General features: G+C 46.0%; 1 protein-coding gene across 1 annotated transcript in view; it reads left to right on the forward strand.

Annotated features, from left to right (window-relative positions):
* SEC63 (SEC63 protein translocation regulator) overlaps positions 1-9,988 on the forward strand; it is a 90,942-nt gene extending 80,954 nt beyond the window's left edge. Inside the window, exons 20-21 of the mRNA NM_001171321.1 lie at positions 4,814-4,918; positions 9,845-9,988. Coding sequence (NP_001164792.1) covers positions 4,814-4,918; positions 9,845-9,988 — 249 coding nt within the window. The remainder of the gene's footprint in view (positions 1-4,813; positions 4,919-9,844) is intronic.
* Positions 9,989-21,390: the final 11,402 nt, after the last annotated feature.

Below are 21,390 nucleotides of genomic sequence, written 5' to 3' on the forward strand. Positions count from 1 at the left end.
GGCCGGTGCACTGCGCCTATCCGAAGGCCGGAGCCAGGTGCTTATTCTGGTCTCCCATGGGGTGCAGGGCCCAAGCACTTGGGCCATCCTCTACTGCACTCCCTGGCCACAGCAGAGAGCTGGCCTGGAAGAGGGGCAACCGGGACAGAATCCGGTGCCCCGACCGGGACTAGAACCTGGTGTGCAGGCGCCGCAAGGTGGAGGATTAGCCTACTGAGCCGCAGCACCGGCCTCCACGAATGTTTATTACAGTGTTTTGATTTTTAATTCAGAATCCATTGTGGATAGCACTTTTTATTTGGTTGTCATGCCACTTTAGAACACTTCTTGTCCTTTCTTTTTTTTTTAATGAAGGAATCAGATCTTTTAACTATTGTACTTATTTTTACTTTATTTAAAAGAGAAATAGAGAAGGAGAGACAGCTCCCATCCACTGGTTTAATCTCCAAATGCTTACAACGGCCAGGAGTTGGCCAGACTGCAGCCAGGAGACCTGAACTCAATCCAGGTCTCCCATATGGGTGACAGAGACCCAAGTACTTGGGCCATTACTTAGTGTCTTCTAGGGTGCATGAGCAGGAAGCTGAAGTGGAATTGGAGGAGCCAGGATTCAGACCAGGCACTCTGCTGTGGGATGTGGGTGTTCTACACAGAGAGTTAATCACTATGCCATATGCTTGGCCTACTTGATCTTTTATTTTTCAAATTTTATTTAGTTGAGAGGTAGACAGAAAGAAAGCTCCCATCTGCTGGTTTACTTCCCAAATACCTGAAACATCCAGGCCTGGATCAGGCCAAAGCCAGGAGCCAACAATTCAATTTGGATCTCCCATGTGGGTAGCAGGAACACAAGTGGTGGCAGCCATCACCTGCCACCTCCCAGGGTGCACATTACCAGGAAGCTGGAATCTGAAGAGGATCCCAGACTTGAGCCCAGGCACTCTGATGGGGAGTGCAAGCATCCCAACCAGCATCTTAACTACTAGGCCTTACACCTGCTCCTCTTTTTTCCTTTCATGATACTGACAGTTTTAAGAGACTAGTGATATTTTGTAAAATATAAATTTGTCTTCTTGCTTACTCATTGTTGAATTCATGTTGGCAAGCATACTACATTGGTGATGCATTTCTTAGACAGTGTCAGTTTGCCCCACATTGGTGATACCACAGTTAGTCATTTAGTTAAGGCTTTTCTCTATTGTAAAGGTGTTTCTGCCTCTAATCCATGGGATGATGTTTGGGTCCTGTGTGAACATGCTGTTCTCCAGCAGTCTTTAATACACTCATTTTGACACACTTTGATGATTCTTGTCTAGATCAGTATTTACTCTGCCCATTATATTCAGTGTAGTTTTGTTTTCTGTTTCCTGTTGGAGCAAAACTGAATAGGCTTTGTGTGTTTGAGTCTTAATTCTTATGTGGTGTGGGTGGGAGAATGTATGTAACCATTGTTTATTTTTGTTGGTCTTTTTTATTGTTTTGCAGATTTAGTTTTTAAATGTTAGGTAATTGGCTCATACATTTTTTGATACGATAACATATTACAAAAAATACTTAAGGAGATGGAAATGCTAACCTGATTTTATCATCATACATTTAATGCATGTATTAAAGTATCATACTGTATCTCATAAATATGTACAATTTATAATAATAGGGAAAAAAGAAACTTATATTTTAATTTAAAAAAATACGCATCCAAAGATGATCAGTTTATGGTATGTTGTAAATATTTCCCCTCAGTTTCTGTTTTTACTATTATGTATTTATTTATCAAATAGAAATATAAACATTCATAATATGTTTTCATTTTCTTATGAAGTCTTCAAAAAGTTCATGTAAGATGCATATTAGGAAAGAATTATGTATAAATTTCAAAATCTATTATACCAGTTAGCTTTTGGTTCCATTTTTCCATGAACGTTTTTGAAGTACCCTAATATTTGTTGTATGTGGTTTATTTTTTTAATGTCTTTGTTTTTGTTTTTGTTTTTGTTTTTGTTTTTTTAAGTTTTATTTATTTGAAAGACAGAGTTACAGAGAGAAGTAAAGCCAGAGAGGTTCTTCCATCTGCTGGTTCACTCCCCAAATGACCGCAACAGCCAGAGCTGAGCTAATCTGACCCAGAGGCCTGGTATCCCACGTGGGTGCAGGGGCCCAAGCACTTGGGCCATCTTCTAACTGCTTTCCCAGGCCACAGCAGAGAGCTGGATCAGAAGAGGAAAGCCGAGACACGAACCAGCGCCCATGTGGGATGCTGGCACTGCAAGCTGGGGTTTTAACCTGCTGTGTCACAGTGCCAGCCCCTGTATGTAGTTTAGAAAAAGCATTTTTTTTTTAATATTTATTTATTTATTTGAAAGTCAGAGTTACACAGAGAAAGGAGAGGCAGAGAGAGAGAGAGAGGTGTCTTCCATCTGATGGTTCACTCCCCAGTTGGCCGCAACAGCCGGAGCTGCACTGATCTGAAGCCAGGAGCCAGGAGCTCACATGTTTATACACATAAAATGAGGTTAATAAAGGTTTCCTAGGATTTTTTTTTTTAAGATTTAATTTATTTGAAAGTCAGAGTTACACAGAGAGAGAAGGAGAGGCAGAGAGCAAGAGGTTTTTCATCTGTTGGTTCACTCCCCAATTGGCCGTAAAGGCTGGAGCTGCGCCGAACTGAAGCCAAGAGCCAGGAGCTTCCTCTGGGTCTCCCACATGGGTGCAGGGGCCCAAGGACTTAGGCCATCTTCTACTGCTTTTCCAGGCCATAGCAGAGAGCTGGATCGGAAGAGGAGCAGCGAGGACTAGAACTGGCTCCCATATGGGATGCCGGCGCTTTAGGCCAGGGCGTTAACCTGCTGTGCCACAGCGCCTGCCCCAGAAAAAGCATTTTTTAAATATTTATTTACTTACTTCTTACTTGAAAGCCGACTGACAGAGAATGAGAGAGAGATCTTTTATCTACTGGTTCACTCCCCAAATTCCTACAATAGCCAGGGCTGAGGCAGGCTAAAGCCAGGAGTCCAGAACTCTATTTGGTTCTCCCACATAGGTGGCAGGAACCTCAGTATTTGGACCATCATCTTCTGCCTCCCAGCAAGTTAACTGGAAATTAGGTTGGAAGTGGAGGTGGGGTGTGGTTCCAAGCACTCTGGAATAGGCTGGTGTTGAAAGCTACAGATGCCCACTGCAGGAAAACTTTTTTTTTTTTTTTTTGACAGAGTTAGAGACAGAGAGAAAGGTCTTCCTTTTTCCGTTGGTTCACCCCCCAAATGGCCACTCGGCTGGCGCACTGCGCCGATCCGAAGCCAGGAGCCAGGTGCTTCCTCTTGGTCTCCCATGAGGGTGCAGGGACCCAAGCACTTGGGCCATCCTCCACTGCCTTCCCAGGCCACGGTAGAGAGCTGGACTGGAAGAGGAGTAACCAGGACTAGAACCCCGGGTGCTGGCACCACAGGTGGAGGATTAGCCAAGTGAGCCGTGGTACCAGCTGATAACTTTTTATACATTTTACATTTGTGTTATAATTAGAAAGGCCAAGCTGAAATTAATTTTTTTAAGAAAAAGATTTCTCTGGGTCCGGCGCTGTGGCGTAGCAGGTAGAGCCACTGCCTGCAGTGCCGGCATCCCATATGGGCACCAGTTTGAGTTCTGGCTGCTCCACCTTCGATCTAGCTCTCTTGCTGTGGCCTGGGAAAGCAGTAGAAGGTGGCACAAGGCCTTGGGCCCCTGTACCTGCGTGGGAGACTGAGAAGATGCTCCTGGCTTCAGATCAGCACAGCTCTGGCCATTGTGGCTATTTGGGGAGTGAACCAACCGATGGAAGACCTCTCTCTCTCTCTCTCTCTCTCTCTCTCTCTCTCTGCTTCTCCTTCTCTCTGTGTAGCTCTGACTTTCAAATAAATAAATAAATCTTTAGAAAAAGTTCTCATGACTTTTTCTATTTTTATGGGATAATTTTAATGTATAATCTGAGCTACAAAAATTTGTCATTTGGAGATGAGAGGCAGATCACCAGAGGATCCAAGTGTCATTTTTAAAAATGTAGTCTTTCTTCATCCAAGTAGAGTCAAAACTTTTGTTCCCCCAGATTTATTTATATTTTTCCCCCCAAAGATGGATTGATTTACTTAACAGGCCGATTGGCAGAGGGAGGGGGAGGGGAAAGGAAGAGAGAAAGAGAGAGAGAGAAAGAAAGAAAGATCTGTTTACTGGTTCAGTCCCCAAATGGTTGCAATGGCCATGTCTGGGCTAGGCCAAAGACAGGAGCCTGGAATTCCATCTTGGTCTCTCATGCGGGTGGCAGGGGCCCAAGTGCTTGGGCCATCATCTGCTGCTTTCCGGGGTGCAATAGCAGGAAACTGGATTAGAAGCCACGTGGCTGAATTGGAACCAGGAATCCAATATAGGATGCTGGTGTTGGAGATGGTGGCTTAAACTCACTATAGCTCAATTCTGGTTCAAAATCAAAAAACTTTTAAGAGATTTTTACTCTTTGAATTTGGAGTTTATGATTTGATAGTAAACAAACTTTCTTGACCTTTTAAGGCACTAACCATTTATCATAGAAATAAGGAAATTTCCTAAGAATATTCTACCTCCTAATGAAGTCTGTTATTAATGTCAATATTTCGCTTTTTTTTTTTGTGGTGGTGGTGGTGGTAGGACTTTGGTAACATTTGTTAGGGCTTCCTGTATTATCTGAGTAAGCTTTGGCTACTAAATACTAGGCAATATTTAGTGTCAGTAATCTAAGAATTTTAAGAGTGAACTTTTGTTTCCTCTTCCAAATACAGATTTTTAAGCACTGATTTTTATCTTTTAGGTAGAACTGAAGTTTCCTGCACCTGGCAAGCCTGGAAATTATCAATATACAGTGTTTCTGAGATCAGATTCCTATATGGGTTTGGATCAGATTAAACCATTGAAGGTAAGAGTAGTGATTCTTTGATAAATTGTTTGTTTAAGTGTTTAATATACTAGGGAAGCATTTGAGGTTTGGAAATAGAGTAATGGAATGGGTCATCTTGTTCTCTTTCAATAATAAACTTAAGTTGTTGCTTGATTATAAAGAAGGAGTTGGGAGGGACTTCAAAGGTTTATGGAAAGTGGAATTAAATAATAAAAATTAAAAACAGGAATTTTATTTCCTCAACATAAGCACCATTAAGTTCAAGACACTTTTGTTAAGCGTTGGTGTCTGCCATTTAGTCCATCCCTACAGAACTGAGGGTCCTGATGTCTTAACCATAACATTATCAGCTTTCTTACATTATTAACTGAAGAAAAATGGGTGCCTTTTAAAGATTTCTTTTTTTAACGATTTATTTATTTGAAAGGCAGAGTTAGAGAGAGATATCTTCCATCTTCTGGTTCACTTGCTCCCCACATGGCTGCAATGGCTGGTACAGGCCAGGCCAAAGCTGGGAGACAAGAGCTTTTTCTGGGTATCCCATATGAGTGGACCATCTGCTGCTTTCCCAGGTGCGTTAGCATGACGCTGGATCAGAAGTAGAGCAGCTGTAGCTTGAGCCAGTTCCTATATGAGATGCTGGCTTTGCAGGTGGCAGCAATATTCTGCAACAGAATACCAACCCCTGAAGATGTTTTTTTTGAATTAGGAAACAAAAAGAAGTCATAAATAGCCAAATCAGTACTATAAGGTTTCTGCCTAATGATTGATTTCCATCAAAAATTGTCCTTTGGATGAGAGAAATGAGCCAGGAGCATTGTCATGGTGGAGAAGAACTCTGGTGACTGGATGCTTTTCTGCTGAATGTTTCTTTTCTTTTCTTTTCTTTTCTTTTTTTTTTTTTTTTTTTTTGGACAGGCAGAGTGGATAGTGAGAGAGAGAGACAGAGAGAAAGGTCTTCCTTTTGCCGTTGGTTCACCCTCCAATGGCCGCCGCGGCTGGCGTGCTGCAGCCGGCGCACCGCGCTGATCCGAAGCCAGGAGCCAGGTGCCTCTCATGGTCTCCCATGGGGTGCAGGGCCCAAGCACTTGGGCCATCCTCCACTGCACTCCGTGGCCACAGCAGAGAGCTGGCCTGGAAGAGGGGCAACCGGGAAAGAATCCGGCGCTCCGACCGGGACTAGAACCCCGTGTGCCGGCGCCGCTAGGTGGAGGATTAGCCTATTGAGCTGCGGCGCCGGCCTGAATGTTTCTCAAAACACTCATGATTTGTTATTCTTTGGCCCCCTGGAAAGTCAACAAGCAAAATGTCTTGAGTAGTCCAAAAAACTATTGCCATGACCTCTGTCCTTGACTTGACCTGGACTTGCGTTAACTGGACCACTTTCACTTCTTGGTAACCGTTGCTTTGATTGTTCTTTCTTTTCAGCGTTGTAGTTGTAAAGGCAGGCTTCATCTCTTGATAAATTCTTTGAAGAAATATTTCAGGATCTTGATTTTCACTGCCCTTACTTGTGGCTGATCTATGTGTCACAGTTTTGACCTCCATAGAACAGAAAGTTTGCTGTACTTTAATTTTTTTGTCAGAATTGTATAAGTGGAACCACTTGACACATCTATGGTGTTGGCCATTTGCTTGTGCTGTTAATTGTACTTTTCATGTTCAGTTGGGGCACAAACAAGATTAATTTTTTCCTTGCAAATTGATGTGGATGGTCTGCTGCTGTGGGCCTCATCTTCAACATTCTTTTTTTTTTTTTTTAAAGATTTTATTTGAGAGCTAGAGTTACAGACAGTGAGGGGGAGAGACAAAAAGGTCTTCCTTCCATTGGTTCACTCCCCAAATGGCTGCAACAGCCGGAGCCACACCGATCCAAAGCCAGGAGCCAGGTGCTTCTTCCCGGTCTCCCATGCGGGTGCAGGGGCTTAAGGACCTGGGCCATCTTCTATTGCTTTCCCAGGTCATAGCACAGAGCTGGATTGAAAGTGGAGCAGCCGGTACTGGAACTAGCGTCCATATGGGATGCCGGCGCCACAGGCAGAGGATTAACGTGATGCCAGTGCCGCAGGCAGAGGATTAACATACTGTGCCCACTGCACTGTCCCCTAGTCCCTTCTTAAAACCAGTTACTCACTTGTAAACTGCTCCTTTATTTGGGGTATTGTCCCCATAAACTTTGTAAAGCATCAGTGATTTCACCATTCTCCTACCCAAACTTGACCATACATTTTACATTTACTTTTGCTTCAGTTTTAGTAGAATTCATGTTGTTTTGGTAGGGCTGCTAGACAAATGGTGTCTTTTCCTTCTTGGTTCCTCAAACTAGATTCTGTTCAAACATTTTTTAAAAAATCAGTATAAATTTATGAAATATGCATTTTCTTTTTATTTTTTTCAAGATTTATTTGTTTGAAAGGCAGAGTTAGAGGGAGACAAAGAAAGATCTGCCATCCATCTCTTCCACATGGGCAGCAGCGGCCCAAGAACTTGAACCATGTTCCACTGCTTTCCCAGCTGCCTTGGCAGGGAGCTGTATTGGAAGTGAGACAGCTGGGACTTGAGCCCCGGTGCCTATGTGGACTGCTGGTATCTCGGGTGGTGGCTTAATCCACTGTGCCACGATGCCGGCCCCCTAGTACACATTTTTTTCTGTGAATCTTTTGACAACTCCCCTCATATAATAAATTAGATTACTTTATCATTACATTTTAAATGTGCTGTAATATGCTATAACTACAGCACCTCAGCAGATAAGTTCTGTTTTTTTGTTTTGCTTTGTTTTTTTTTTTAATAAAATATATATTTATTCATTTATTTGAAAGGCAGAGAGAGAAAGATGGATCTTCTGTCCACTGGTTCACTACCCAAATGGCTACAGTGGCCATGGCTGGGCCAAGCTGAAGCTTGGAGCCAGCCAGAAACTCCATCTTGGTCTCCTGCATGGGTGTCAGGAACCCACATAGTTGGGCCATCTTACTCTGCTTTCTCAGGTGCATTAGCAGGGAGCTGGCTGGATCTGAAGCAGAGCAGTTGGGAATTGAACTGGTGCTCACATGGCATGCCAGTGTCACAGGTAGCAGCTTAGCCCTGCCACACCACAAGCCAGCCCCAAAATCATAGGTATTTTACCACAGATTCTGTTGTAATTATTAGTTTCTGAAACTAATTTTTTTAAAAAGATATATTTATTTCAAAGGCAGAGAGGCAGGAGGAGAGTTTTTTGTTTTGTTTTTTAAGATTTATTTATTTATTTGAAAGGCACAGACAGAGGCAGAAAGAAAGGTGGGGGGGTGTTGCGGTGTTGGGTCTTCCATCTGCTGATTCACTCCCTAGTTGGCCACAACAGCCAGAGCTGGGCTGGTCTGGAGCTGGGCTGGTCCAGAGCCAGGAGCCAGAAGCTTCTTCTTGGTCTCCCACGTGAGTGCAGGGGCCCAAGCACTTGGGCCATTTTCTGCTTTCCCAGGCCATAGCAGAGAGCTGGATCAGAAGTGGAGCAGCTGGGATTCAAGCAGGTGCCCATATTGGCTGCCAGCACTCTAGGCAGCGGCTTTACCCACAATGCCACAGTGCCTTGCCCCAAGAGAGATCTGCCATCTGCGAGTTTACTCCCCAAATGGCTGCAGTAGCTGGAGCTGGGCCTAGCTGAAGCCAGGAGTTTCATCTGGGATTCCTATATGGGTACAGGGGCCCAAGCACGTGGGCCATCTGCTCTGCTTTCTCAGGTACATTAACAGGGAGCTGGATCAGAAGTTAGCAGCCAGGACTCAAACCAGTGCTTCTATATGGTATTTCAGCATTGCAGGCAGTGGCTAAACCCATTGTACCACAACGAAGATTTATTTATTTATTTTGAAAGAGTTAGAGAAAGGGGGAGACAGAGATCTTCCATCCACCGTTTCACTCCCCAGATGGCTACAATGGCTAGGGCTGGGCTTGGCTGAACCCAGAAGCCAGGACCTTTATCCAGGACTCCCACTTGGGTGGCAGTGGCCCCAACACTTGGGTCATCCTCTGCTGCTTTTCCCAGGCCGTTAGCAGGAAGCTGGATCAGAAACATAGCAGGGCCGACGCCGTGGCTCACTTGGCTAATCCTCTACCTGCAGCGCTGGCACCCCGGGTTCTAGTCCCAGCTGGGGCGCCGGGTACTAGTCCTGGTTGCTCCTCTTCCAGTCCAGCACTCTGCTGTGGCCCAGGAGGGCAGTGGAGGATGGCCCAAGTGCTTGGGTCCCTGCACCAGCATGGGAGACCAGGAGGAAGTACCCAGCTCCTGGCTTTGGATCAGTGCAGCTCTGGCAGTAGCAGCCATTAGGGGAGTGAACCAATGGAAGGAAGACCTTTCTCTCTGTCTCTCTCTCTCACTGTCTATAACTCTCTCTCTGTCTCTCTGTCTCTCTCTCTCACTGTCTAACTCTGCCTGACAACAACAACAACAACAACAACAACAACATAGCAATCTGGACACAAACTGACACCCGTATGAGATGCTGTTGTCCCAGGTGGTGACTTTACCTGCTATGCCAAACCAGCCCTGGCTACAGAATTTTACTTACTAATCTGAAGGCTGCAAATGTGTGAAAATCACATGAGTTTTTCTTCTTTAGCAGAAAACTTCTATTAAGATATTGCTTAGCATTCTTACCCCGAAATTGCAATTATTAATCTTTTGTGCCACAGAAATAGTTTCGAAAATAGTATAATTTGTATAAAATTAAAATACCAAACTGTGTTAGAAATTTTTTTTCCAGTGTTAGAAATTGAAGTATATTTACATGTTAGTAAATTTAGGGATGAAATATCTATTCTAAATAAATGTGTTAAATTTATTTATATCCCTGGAAATCTATTTATTTGTGATTGCTATAATCAAAGAAAAGCTTTTTTTAACCAGAATTTCTTCTCTTATTCTTCCACAAATTTCTGACATGTGCATTTAATTCTTTATAGTTGGAAGTTCATGAGGCTAAGCCTGTGCCAGAAAATCATCCGCAGTGGGATACAGCAATAGAGGGAGATGAAGACCAGGAGGACAGCGAGGGCTTTGAAGATAGCTTTGAGGAAGAAGAGGAAGAAGAGGAAGATGATGACTAAGCAGTGCTATGAATGGACCACAGCGTTCGCATATACTTGCAAAGTTTTTGCTGTTTTGAAAGTGTATAATAAACCAGAAGCAGTGCAGAACTGACGTCGAGGGAGCGTTATTTTCTTTACTGGAGATGGGTGCATAAAATAACTAGGCAGTTGGTGATGCCCTTGTACAATCTGAGAAAAGCTGAAGGTTTATTAAAGCCTTTCCAATCTGGGATGGTGCATTTACTACATCTGCAAATGATAATAAATCCTCGGTTATTGTGACTGTCCAGAAGTGTGGGCTGTGTATTATCTGATCAGTTTATGGTCCCAGTAAAAGTAAAGGTACATGAAAAACAATCTATAAATGAGCAACTTTCATTTGTTCAGCTTTAGTTTTAGTAAACAAAGCGTGATAAACAACACAAGTATGTTTTAAGTAACATCTCGAGTTTTTAATCTCTTGATAAGCTCTGTTCCTTTATTGACATTCTACAGGTGATAAGACTGTTTATAACAGCTCCATACATAGCTTTAAATCTTTTATTTTCACCTATCTGGGTTGCAAGTTGGCATTCTCTCACATTCCACATACTACAGAGGGCTACATTGAGGGTTTTTCCTTTTCTTAATTGCCAGAGTTAACAGACAGATGATGAAAATGGTTTAAAAACATTTTAAAATCTCTGTCTTCGCAGATCAGTGCAGGATCTAATTATTTTGATACGCTGTCAGTCTGAAAGTGCTGTGGGACCATATGTTCTCTGATGTTGGTGGCTTATGTAAAAGGTTTACTATAAAAGCTGAACTACATTCTTGGCTTTTAATCTACCTATCAGAAGCCTTTTAAGGGAAAAAATATAACATGCAAAGGAGGCATTTTTTGTATTCATTTTGGACTCCTGTCAATAAAATAGAAGTTTGACTCGTTTTATGTTTGTAATGGTGTGTGTCTTTATTCTCAGAGAAAGGACATAACTACAGTAATCCGTTCTTCTGTTTTTCAACTAAAAATTGAGTAATATTGCACATTGCTGCTGAAGCAACTACTGTTTCTGTATGCTGTAGGAAAACCTACGAATGAGGCGTTCCCCTCCTGCAGTACACGCAGCATAGTGTGTACATGGCGTATCGCCCAGGCACAATGAGTGTTTTCACCACCAGACCTGGAGGGAGCCCAAGCCCGGAGTACGACACGGGCCAGATTGTAAGCATCCTCTGCTCTGAAGCCTCCACAGGCCAAGGCCCTGTCAGAGTATTAGCATGTCTCTTGTTTACCTCTTTTACATCAGAGCTTGCTACTTGCCATGCACAGTCACCACTGGTATTCTGTTACTGCAGTCTTTGGAAATAAAATTTGAAAATTACCAAAACAACAACAACAACCCACAAATGGCTCTTTTGGGTCTAAATTTGATGGTCAAGGATGTGTTTCCTTTGGAACTTTGATCACCAGTTGGGAGAGACCCTTCATGGACTGGCAGGACTGTAAAATCATTTGAGACGGTCACTTTTCAAATCAGGTTTTACAGTGAGGCTCCAGTGTCTTGAAGCAGCTGCTGGTCCTCCAGGCGTGGTGACAGGGAGTGAGCCTGTGTGTGCAGGGAGAGGAGAGCCAGGGGAAGCGCCTTGTGGCCTCCCCCAGGAAGGGGAGCAGATAGAACAACAGAGTGAGCGCTTTTTCTGGTTCCCTTGAAGATACTTTCTACAGGAGGTTTCTTTTCTAGTGGCTCTTTTGCCTTAACGAGGCTCCACAAAGTTCTTCCTGGTTTTAAGACTCTGGAGAGGACAGTTTCATAACTAGTATCTGCAGGGTGCTGAAGGCAGTGGTGAGGGCCACCAGTCGGCTCCCTTTCCCCACCACGTGGCGCTGCTCTCCCGACTGCCTTGGGTGGGAGTCAGGCTGGGCTTTGCGCTGCGGGATCTCCCCCAGCAGCCCGATGCACTCCACGTCCTCATACATAACTTGCCTTGCTCTGCATTTAACCTGGTGGAAACTTACCAAGTCAAGTTTCATTGCTCTGACAAAATGGTGACTGTTTTGTCAGCACAATAGGTGGGCATGTGGATAGAAAGACACACAGTATGTGAAGTGAGGTGGGTTCTTTCATGAAAGTTATTTAAACTAAATTTTTACCTCTTAAAATTGAGAAAGTACCTATGAAGATAGAGCCTTCTCCAAGGAGCCTTGAAAAGCCATCTAGGGCCCTGTGGTGGTTTCCGTGTGCCTATCAATCTTAAAAGTTAAGCAGATGCTTGTTAGCCCTTTTCCATTTTGTCTTAGAGTTTTGTGACTATTTTAAAGAATTGAGCACACTGACTAAGCTGTCTACAGACTCTGCAGAGCCATAGCTTGTGCCCGGTTCACCCCTTGCCCTGGGGGTGGGGAAGGCGGAGCTGGCCAGCCTCACTGGCCCCTGCAGGAGGGCCCAAGGCCAGCACTGGAGTGGAAGGAGGCGCTGGGAGCCCACTGCTCCTGACTACAACATTCCCTCAGTACTTGCTTCAGCCGATCAAAGCCATATTCTGGACTGTTCTTCAGTGACAGTTCCTGGGTCATTGTGACTCAGCACCTTCCGTCCTTTCTGAGAGGTTGCCCATTAACTGCTGTGCGCCTGACTTGGGGTGGGATACTGGGGCTGTAAAAATCAAAAAGTTTGAGTTCAGAACTCGGATTGAGCCAGGCACGTGTGGCAGTCCGTGTTTATCCGTTTGCCTTGGCTAGTAGCCATTGTTTGGAATGCCTTTATTTTTTTTAAATGTCTTTCCACTGTAGGTAGAGGAAAGGTTAGGGGCTAGCTATTTAAGTTTTGACTTTTTAAAAATACACTAATTCCCATCCTTTGTTTTTAAAGGCTTGTTTAAAGCATTCTCCCTCCCTCTGACTCAGCTCCATGAAATCCCCTATTTAGTCTGCCTTAAAGTAGAACAGTGAGCTGTACTGGGACATTTTACCAGCTCTGGGATGGTCAGTCCAGCTGTGTCTCAAGAAGTTAGCACCAAGCCTCTTCACACATCTAAACCTAAAGCTAGGGCTATTTTGCAAAACCTAAAAATGAAAAACAAATGTGATCTTGTACATTTTTCTGTAACCTGAGCTAAGAACCCAAATAACATCAATCATTGTTATGCTTTAGGGCTGTGGTTTCAAGTGGGGGTGTGTACATCCCAGGAGTATACAGATGACCGGTCCATTGAGAAATGTTAAAAGTGATTATTTGTATTTAATCTTCATCCTTTTAAATTTCTATTTTTGTGTGTTTTATAATGTACATAATATATTGTACAATTGTACACTTCTGTAATTTATAAATAAATAATACATTTATTGGTGCATTAGATATATTTTTTTCTGATTCGGGTGCGTGATCAAAAGGTGGACCTCACTGCTTTGTGGTAGTGACCAGGGGTGATGCCCTGGGGCTGAGGAGTAGGCAGCCGCATTGTGACCTGGAGCCCAGGAGGCTTGGTGGGGGAGGGGTCCAAGCAGAGGTGGCCTGTGGAACGGAAGTGGGGCAGAAGTACTGAGGGAGGCAGAGGCTCTGTTCCTGGTCCCTGCAAATTAAGGAGGTGGGTGTGGCAGCACGAGGATGTTCAGTTGGACAGATGTGTAAACAGCTGGACTAGTTCCCTGTCGTTTCCAGCTTGGTTCCAGTAGAGGGCGATAGGGCTATAGTTTTCTGTAACAGGGCTTTCTGTGGAACTGAGAACCAGGGTTAAAGCAATGCCTCGCAATTTGTTTCCATCTGCACCTTTGCATATCCTCTTAAGCTATGTCTTGCCTTACCTACACTCTTTAATACATCAATTCACGTGTAGGTTTTCTGGCTGGAAGCACTAAGCCCCTGTGCAGCAGGCTCCAGGGCTGATTCACGGTGCCAGAATTCTAGATTGTGTACTGGACAGGCGGGTGGCTGGGTAGGACACAGACTGTTTTTTTCCTCTATACAATTTAAAGTTCTTGCTTGGTGGTTGGTGGCAGCATGGAGGGGTGTGAGATTTTCGCTGCACATGCGTGTTAACACCTGCACGGTGTCAGGTCAGCGGCACAGCGTGTCCTCGCCTGCTCCTCCTGTCCCTCGAGTTCCATCAGGCTCAGAGCATGGTTGAAACTGAATCTGTGGAAGGGTGTGCAGGCCAGCCTGTGCGATCTGTGTTATCCGAGGGGCCAACAGCTCGTGCTCTTCCTGGGAGGGGCTGCCCTGTCTCCCAAGGGGTTTGCCATACAAGCATCCTTGCAGTCTGGGCCAGAAGCAGGTGGGCCTCTGGGTGCGGGGGTGCAGAGAAGGGCAAGACTTGTGGAAAGTCAGGCTTCAATACACACAGGGCCTCTTCCAAAGAGGCCCATAATGCTTCTAAGGGAATGAGTTGTATTTAGTGAAAATGAGGACAAATGAGGACCTCGTCCTTGAGAAGAATGTGTGCTTGCAAATGGCACCAAAGTCATCAGAGGTGGCTTTGCGGGGGTGGAGGTTTGGGCCTGAGGTGAAGACACTAGTTAGGATGCCTGCGTCTCCCAGGAGAGAGCCTGGGCTCAAGGACCTGCTCCTGCTCCTGACCCCAACTTCCTACTGTCCCAGTCCCTGGGAGACAGTGGCGATGGCTTGGGTATTTGGGTTCCTGCCGTCCAGTGGGACCTGGATTGAATTCCTGCCTCCTGCTTTGTGCTCCCACCCCGCCACTGTTGTGGGCATTTGAAGAGTGAACTAGAAGGTCAGAGAATTCTGTCTCTGCTTTGTAAATAATTTTTTTAAAAGATTTATTTATTTATTTATTTGAAAGAGTTACAGAGAGAGGTAGAGACAAGGAGAGATCTTCCATCCACTGGTTCACTCCCCAAATGGCCATAATGGCCAGAGTTGAGCTGGTCTGAAGCCAGGAGCCAGGAGCTTCCTCTGGGTCTCCCATGTGGGTACAAGGGCCCAAATGCTTGGGCCATCTTCCACTGCTTTCCCAGGCACATTAGCAGGGAACTGGATTGGAAGTGGAACAGCCAGGGTTCAAACGCACCCATATGGGATGCTGGCACTGCTGGCCAGGGCTTTAACTCGCTGTGCCACAACATCAGCCCCATAATTTTTGTTTTCAAAAAAAAAAAAAAGACTCATAGTTTTATATTACATAAGCACCAAAAAAAAAAAAAAACAAACAAACAAACAAAAAAAACAGGATTTCCAAGTTAAACCCAGCCCATTGAGATCCTGGAAAAGGCATTGTCTAACAAAATGGCACGAAGTCTCTTGGAGCCAGCATCCATTTCAATTCTGACCTCCTGCACCCTTCCCCAAACAACACCCGTGCCCTTCCCTTCAGGGTAAGTGGAATATTTGCCTTCTAGGGAGGCTGGTTCCTTGTATAATAGTTTCCAGTCGTGTCGGGATGTCCCCATGCCTGGGGAGTCCTTCGACTTTCATTGGCTGAAATGCCTGAGCAGACTCCCTGGTACCCTGCCTTCCTGTGAGGGGAGATTGAACCGTGAGAAGTCTTTGAGCAAGCTGGCTGGTGTGCGGGGAGGGCCGTCCCACTGGCTGATGGGCGTTTGTGACCGCAGCTCTGTGAGAGAAAAGTTCTCATCTTTGAAATCGGTCATTTGTATTCCTCATCTGCATCAGTGTCTCCTAAATTGGGCTCCTAGCCTTATAATTGCACCCAAGTTCTCTCCCATTGGTTGGTTGTTTTGTTTTGTTTCATCTTCCTGGAATCTGCCACCTTCTTGGGACTCCAGGCACTGGCTGTCTTCTATGTCACTTCCCAGATTGCTCCAGAAGCAATGCTGTTCCTCTTCCAAAATGATGGGGAGGGGCCGGGTAGCAGGAGGGGCGCCTCAGTTGAGAGGAGCCAGGAGTCCCTGGTGTTTGCCCCACCAGCTCAGGGGTCCCAGCCACCCACTCCTGCGCACAAAACCCCGCCTGGGTCTATTGTCATGGAAACGACAAGGGTTAATTCGAAGGGGGATGCGGCTGGAGGGTTGAGACCCCCACCTCCTTCATGCCTGCTGACCCAATGCCGGGCTGTCTCCCTGGACTTGCTAATACGGAATCAGAGTTTTGAGTCAAAGTTTGAATGTTTCAAGGTGTTGAACAATTTTTAGGGTGAGAAAAAAATTTTTTTAAAAAAAGCCATCTTCCACTCAGTGTGAGAGCTACAGTTTTGTTTGCATTCATTTAGGGGACTTAGAACCTGATGGAACCAAGTCTCTGCCCCCAGACCCCATTCTAGCTGGAATGTAGGCCTGGAAACAGAATCCCGGGGATTTTAGTCTTGGAGGTACCTCCATGGGGTGCGTTCTCGGCGGGGGAAGGCAGCATCAGTGTGGGGTACCTGGGAGGCCTGCTCTCGCACTCATCCTTTGTGCAGTGCACAGCCTGAACACAGGGTCCCCAAACCTGACATCCTGTCCTGGGAACAGCAAAGAGAAGGCTGCACGCCACAGCACGGTGATGCTGGCTTGCGTTTGCCCCTCCAGACTCTGCAAGGCATCCTCAAAGACATCATCTCATTTGGCCTTCCCACAAGTCCTACAGACGGGACGGATGAGATGTCAGCATTCCACCGGCCAGCAAATGCAAGCCCAGAGACAGCAGTGACACGGACCGGGAGACGCGCTGGTAGTGCCGGAGCCGGGCCTGGAACGGGGCTCTCCCAAGTGCCCCACCCGTGAATGTCTGTCTTTCTTTTCTTTTCTTTTCTTTCTTTCTTTTTTTTTTTTTTTTTTTTTTTTTTTTTTGACAGGCAGAGTGGACAGTGAGAGATAGAGACAGAGAGAAAGGTCTTCCTTTGCCGTTGGTTCACCCTCCAATGGTGAACCCTCCTGATCCGATGGCAGGAGCCAGGTGCTTCTCCTGGTCTCCCATGGGGTGCAGGGCCCAAGCACTTGGGCCATCCTCCACTGCACTCCCGGGCCACAGCAGAGAGCTGGCCTGGAAGAGGGGCAACCGGGACAGAATCCGGCGCCCTGACCGGGACTGGAACCCGGTGTGCCGGCGCCGCAAGGCGGAGGATTAGCCTAGTGAGCCGCGGTGCCAGGCCGTGAATGTCTTTCTGCAGCAGAGTTCCAACAGGAAGCTGCGGTGCACAGCTCTGCACGTGGCCACGGTCCAGGCGCCTGGGCATCTAGGCAGGGGCAGGGGACGAAACCAGCTGTGACTATTGTCTGCCATTCTAAGTGCTCGGATGGAAAGAACGAACCAGGAGAAAACACAGGTAAAGAGCCTTGCCAAGCAGTCTGGGAGCGGGGGAGGAGAAAGCACCAGGTGGGATGCAGAAGCCATTGAAGTGTCGCAGCTGAAGCAGCTGAGTGCATGGTGGACATGGTGGAGAGGGACTAGAAGAAGGAAGAGGGGCAGGCCCTACGTTTAGTGGCCAGGACAGAACTGATGCGGAAGCTGACATCTGAGCCAGGACTTGAAGGAGTGAAGTTAACTGCATGGATGTTTGAGGGACGAATGTTCCAGAAGCCAGCGACTGAGGCGAGACAAGTGAGAGGGCAGCAATGGGACAGGAGCTGAGAGAGAGAATGGCAGTCCCACGGGCAGGGCCTTGCAGGTTGTTGGAAGGAGTTTGACTTCCAGTGGGAGCAAGGTGAGAGGCACTGTAGGTTTTTTGTTGTTTATTTTTGTTTGTTTGTTTTTTTGACAGGCAGAGTTAGAAAGTGAGAGAGAGACAGAGAGAAAGGTCTTCCTTTCCATTGGTTCACTCCCCAAATGGCCGCTACAGCCGGCGCGCTGAGCCAATCCAAAGCCAGGAGCCAGGTGCTTCTCCTGGTCTCCCACGGGGTGCAGGGCCCAAGCACTTGGGCCATCTTCCACTGCCTTCCCGGGCCACAGCAGAGAGCTGGCCTGGAAGAGGAGCAACCGGGACAGAATCCGGCGCCCCAACTGGGACTAGAACCCGGAGTGCCGGTGCCACAGGCAGAGAATTAGCCTAGTGAGCCATGGCGTCGGCCAAGCACTGCAGGGTTTTGAGCAGACGAGTGAAAGATCTGGCTTGTGTTGTAGAAGGAGTCCTCCAGCTGTTGTGGTTTTGTTTTGATTTTTTTTTTCTTATGTAAGGAGCACGGTGAAGCCGGAAGTCAGTTAGGTTCTTGCAAGCCGAGTAGTAAACCCGCATGTCCACAACCAACTGAGCTTTGACAAGGGTGCTAAGAGCATGCCCTGGAGGAAGGACAGTCTTTTTAATAAACGGTGCTTGGGGGGCCGGCGCTGGCGTAGCGGGTAAAGCTGCCACCTGCAGTGCTGGCATCCCATTTGGGCACTGGTTCAAGACCTGGCTGCTCCACTTCCAATCCAGCTCTCTGCTGTGGCCTGGGAAGAAAGCAATAGAGGATGGACCAAGTTCTTGGGCCCCTGCACTTGCGTGGGAGACCCGGAGGAGGCGCCTGGCTCCTGGCTTCGGATCGGCGCAGCTCCGCCCCTTGCGGCTCTGGGGAGTGAACCAGCAGATCTCTCTCTCTCTCTGCCTCTCCTCTCTCTGTGTAACTCTCTGACTTTCAAGTAAATAACTAAATCTTTAAAAAAAAATGGTGCTTGGAAAATTGTATATACACATGTACAAGAATGAAACCAGACCCCTGTCTCTCACCAATTACAAAAGACCTAAAACCATGAGATTATTAGGAAGAAACCATAACAAAAACATTTTAGAACACTGGAATGGACAAGGGTTTTCTGAATCAGGCCCCAAGGACACAGAAAACAAAAGCAAGAATAGACAAAGGGGATTTCATCCAACCAAAGAGCTGCACAGCGAAGGAAACATCAGCAGAGCGGAGAGACACCCTACAGAAGGGGAGAAAATATTTGCAAGCTGTGCATCTGTCAAGGGGTTAAAATCTAGAATAAATAAGAACTCAATAGCAAAAAAAATTTTTAAATGGGCGATTGATCTGAACAGACGTTTCTTGAAGACATACAGATGGCCAGGCAGTATGTGAAAAGATGCTCCAAGTCACCAGTTGTCAGGGAAATGAGGGTCATAATCACAATGAGGTGCTACCTCCCTCCAGTAAGATTATTGGCTGTTGTCGAAAATGCAGAAGGTGACACATGGTGACAAGGTTGTGCACCCTCTTGGTGGGCATGCACATTAGTACAGCCATTGTGGAAAACAGTATGGGTGTTTCTTAAAAACTGAACTAGGATTGCCATGTGATCCGGAAACCCCACTCCTGGATACACATCTGGGAAAGGAAATCAACCTGTTGAAGAGACCTCTGCACTCCCAGGTTACTTTCAGCACTGTTCACTGTTTCATAGTGGACAGGATATGGAGACAATCTCAGCCATCAATTGATGAGTGGATAAAGACAGTATAGTACACACATACCATAGAATGCCATTCAATGTCATGTGCAACACCGTGGGAGGAACTGGGGTCATGTTAAGTGAGATAGACCAGTCACAGAAAGACAAGTATCACACAACCTCACTCATATGTAGAATTTTAAAAATTAAAACAGGAGGTGATCTCATAGAGTTTAAAAATACAGAGGCCGGACCGGCACTGTGGTGCAGCAGGTTAACGCCCTGGCCTGAAGTACCGGCATCCCATATGGGTGCCGGTTCTAGTCTCAGTTGTTCCTCTTCCATTCCAGCTCTCTGCTGTGGCCTAGGATAGCAGTAGAAGGTGGCTCAAGTCCTTGGGCCCCTGCACCCACGTAGGAGACCCGGAGGAAGCTCCTGGCTCCTGGCTTTGGATTGTCACAGCTCTGGCCATTGCAGCCATCTGGGGAGTGAACCAGCAAGTGGAAGACCTATCTCTCTATCTCTACCTCTCTCTGTAACTCTGTCTTTAAAATAAATAAAATAAATCTTAAAAAAAAAAATACAGGGCCGGCATTGTGGTGTACTGGGTTAAACCGGCTCCTGTAATGCTGGCATCCCATGTGGGTGCCAGTTTGACTCTCAGCTGCTCTGCTTCCCATCCAGCTCCCTGCTAATGGCCTGGGAAAGCAGTGGAAGGTGGTCCAAATGTGTGGGCCCCGCCACCCACATGGGAGACCTGGATGAAGTTTCTGGCTTCTGGTTTCAGCCTAGCCCAGCTCTGGCCATAGCGGCCATTTGGAGAGTAAACCAGTGGATGGAAGCTCACTCTCTCTTTTTCCCTCTCTCTCTGTAACTCTACTTTTCAAATAAAATAAGTGAATTCTTTAAAAATATATAATTGTGGTTACAAGAGGCTGGAGAGAAAGTGGAGCAAGAGAGATTGGAAAACGTGACTAGGTTTCAGCTGGATAGGAAGTTCTGGAATTCTATTGCGTAGTGGAATGAAGATGGATAATGTTATGTTACTGTATATTTCTCTATTAAAAACAAGAAGCAGGCCAGCACTGTGGCGTAGTGGATAAAGCTGCCACTCACAGTGCCAGCATCCCAAATGGGCGCTGGTTTGAGTTCTAGCTACTCCACTTCCCATCCAGCTCTCTGCTATGGCCTGGGAAAGCAGCAGAAGATGGTCCAAGTCTTTGAACCCCTGCACCCACTTGAGAGACCTGGAAGAAGCTCCTGGCTCCTGGCTTCGGGTTGGCGCAGCTCCGGCCATTGTGGTCATTTGGGGAGTGAACCAGTGGATGGAAGACCTCTCTCTCTCTCTCTCTCTCTCTCTCTCTCTGCCTCTCTGTAACTCTGCCTTTCAAATAAATAAATAAATCTTTTTTTTTTTTTAAAGGGGGGGAATTAGCAGAGACCATGTGAAAAACCCATCGTGAACGCAGTACTCAGCAGCTGAAGACTGAAAGCTTTTCCTATAAGATTGGGGGCAGTCAGTGATGCTCGCCGTCACCTCCTCTGTTCCATAAGGTTCTGGAGGTTCTGGCCAGAGCAATTAGGAAAAAAAAAAAAAGGAAATAAAGAGCATCCAGGCTGGGAAGGAAGAAGGAGATTACCACTGTTTGCAGACAGTATGAGCTTATCTCAGAAATTCCTAAAGATTCCACAAAAGAAAACCTACTAGGGGTAATAAATGATTTCAGTAAAGTAGCAGGATACGAAGTTAATCCACAAAAATCAGTTGCAGTTCTATACACTAATGGTGAACAATCTAAGAAGAAAGTGACAAAACAATTCCATTTACAATAGCATCAAAAACAATAAAATACTTAGGAGTCAATTTGACCAAGGAAATGAATGATGTGTACAATAAATAATATAAAATGTTACTGAAAGAAATTGATGGAGACACAAATAAATGGAAATATATCCCTTGTTTAAAATTATTATTTTTAAAAATATTTATTTATTTATTTGAAAGTCAGAGTTACGCAGAGAGAAGGAGAGAGAGAGAGAGAGAGAGAGAGAGGTCTTCGATCTGCTGGTTCACTCCCCAGATGGCCTCAACGGCTGGAGCTGCACCAATCTGAAGCCAGGAGCCAAGAGTTGCTTCCAGGTCTCCCATGTGGGTGCAGGAGCCCAAGGACTTGGGCCATC

Source organism: Oryctolagus cuniculus, chromosome 5 (assembly GCF_051225735.1).
Source record: "Oryctolagus cuniculus isolate XC-2025 breed Fujian yellow rabbit chromosome 5, ASM5122573v1, whole genome shotgun sequence".
NCBI lineage: Eukaryota > Metazoa > Chordata > Mammalia > Lagomorpha > Leporidae > Oryctolagus > Oryctolagus cuniculus.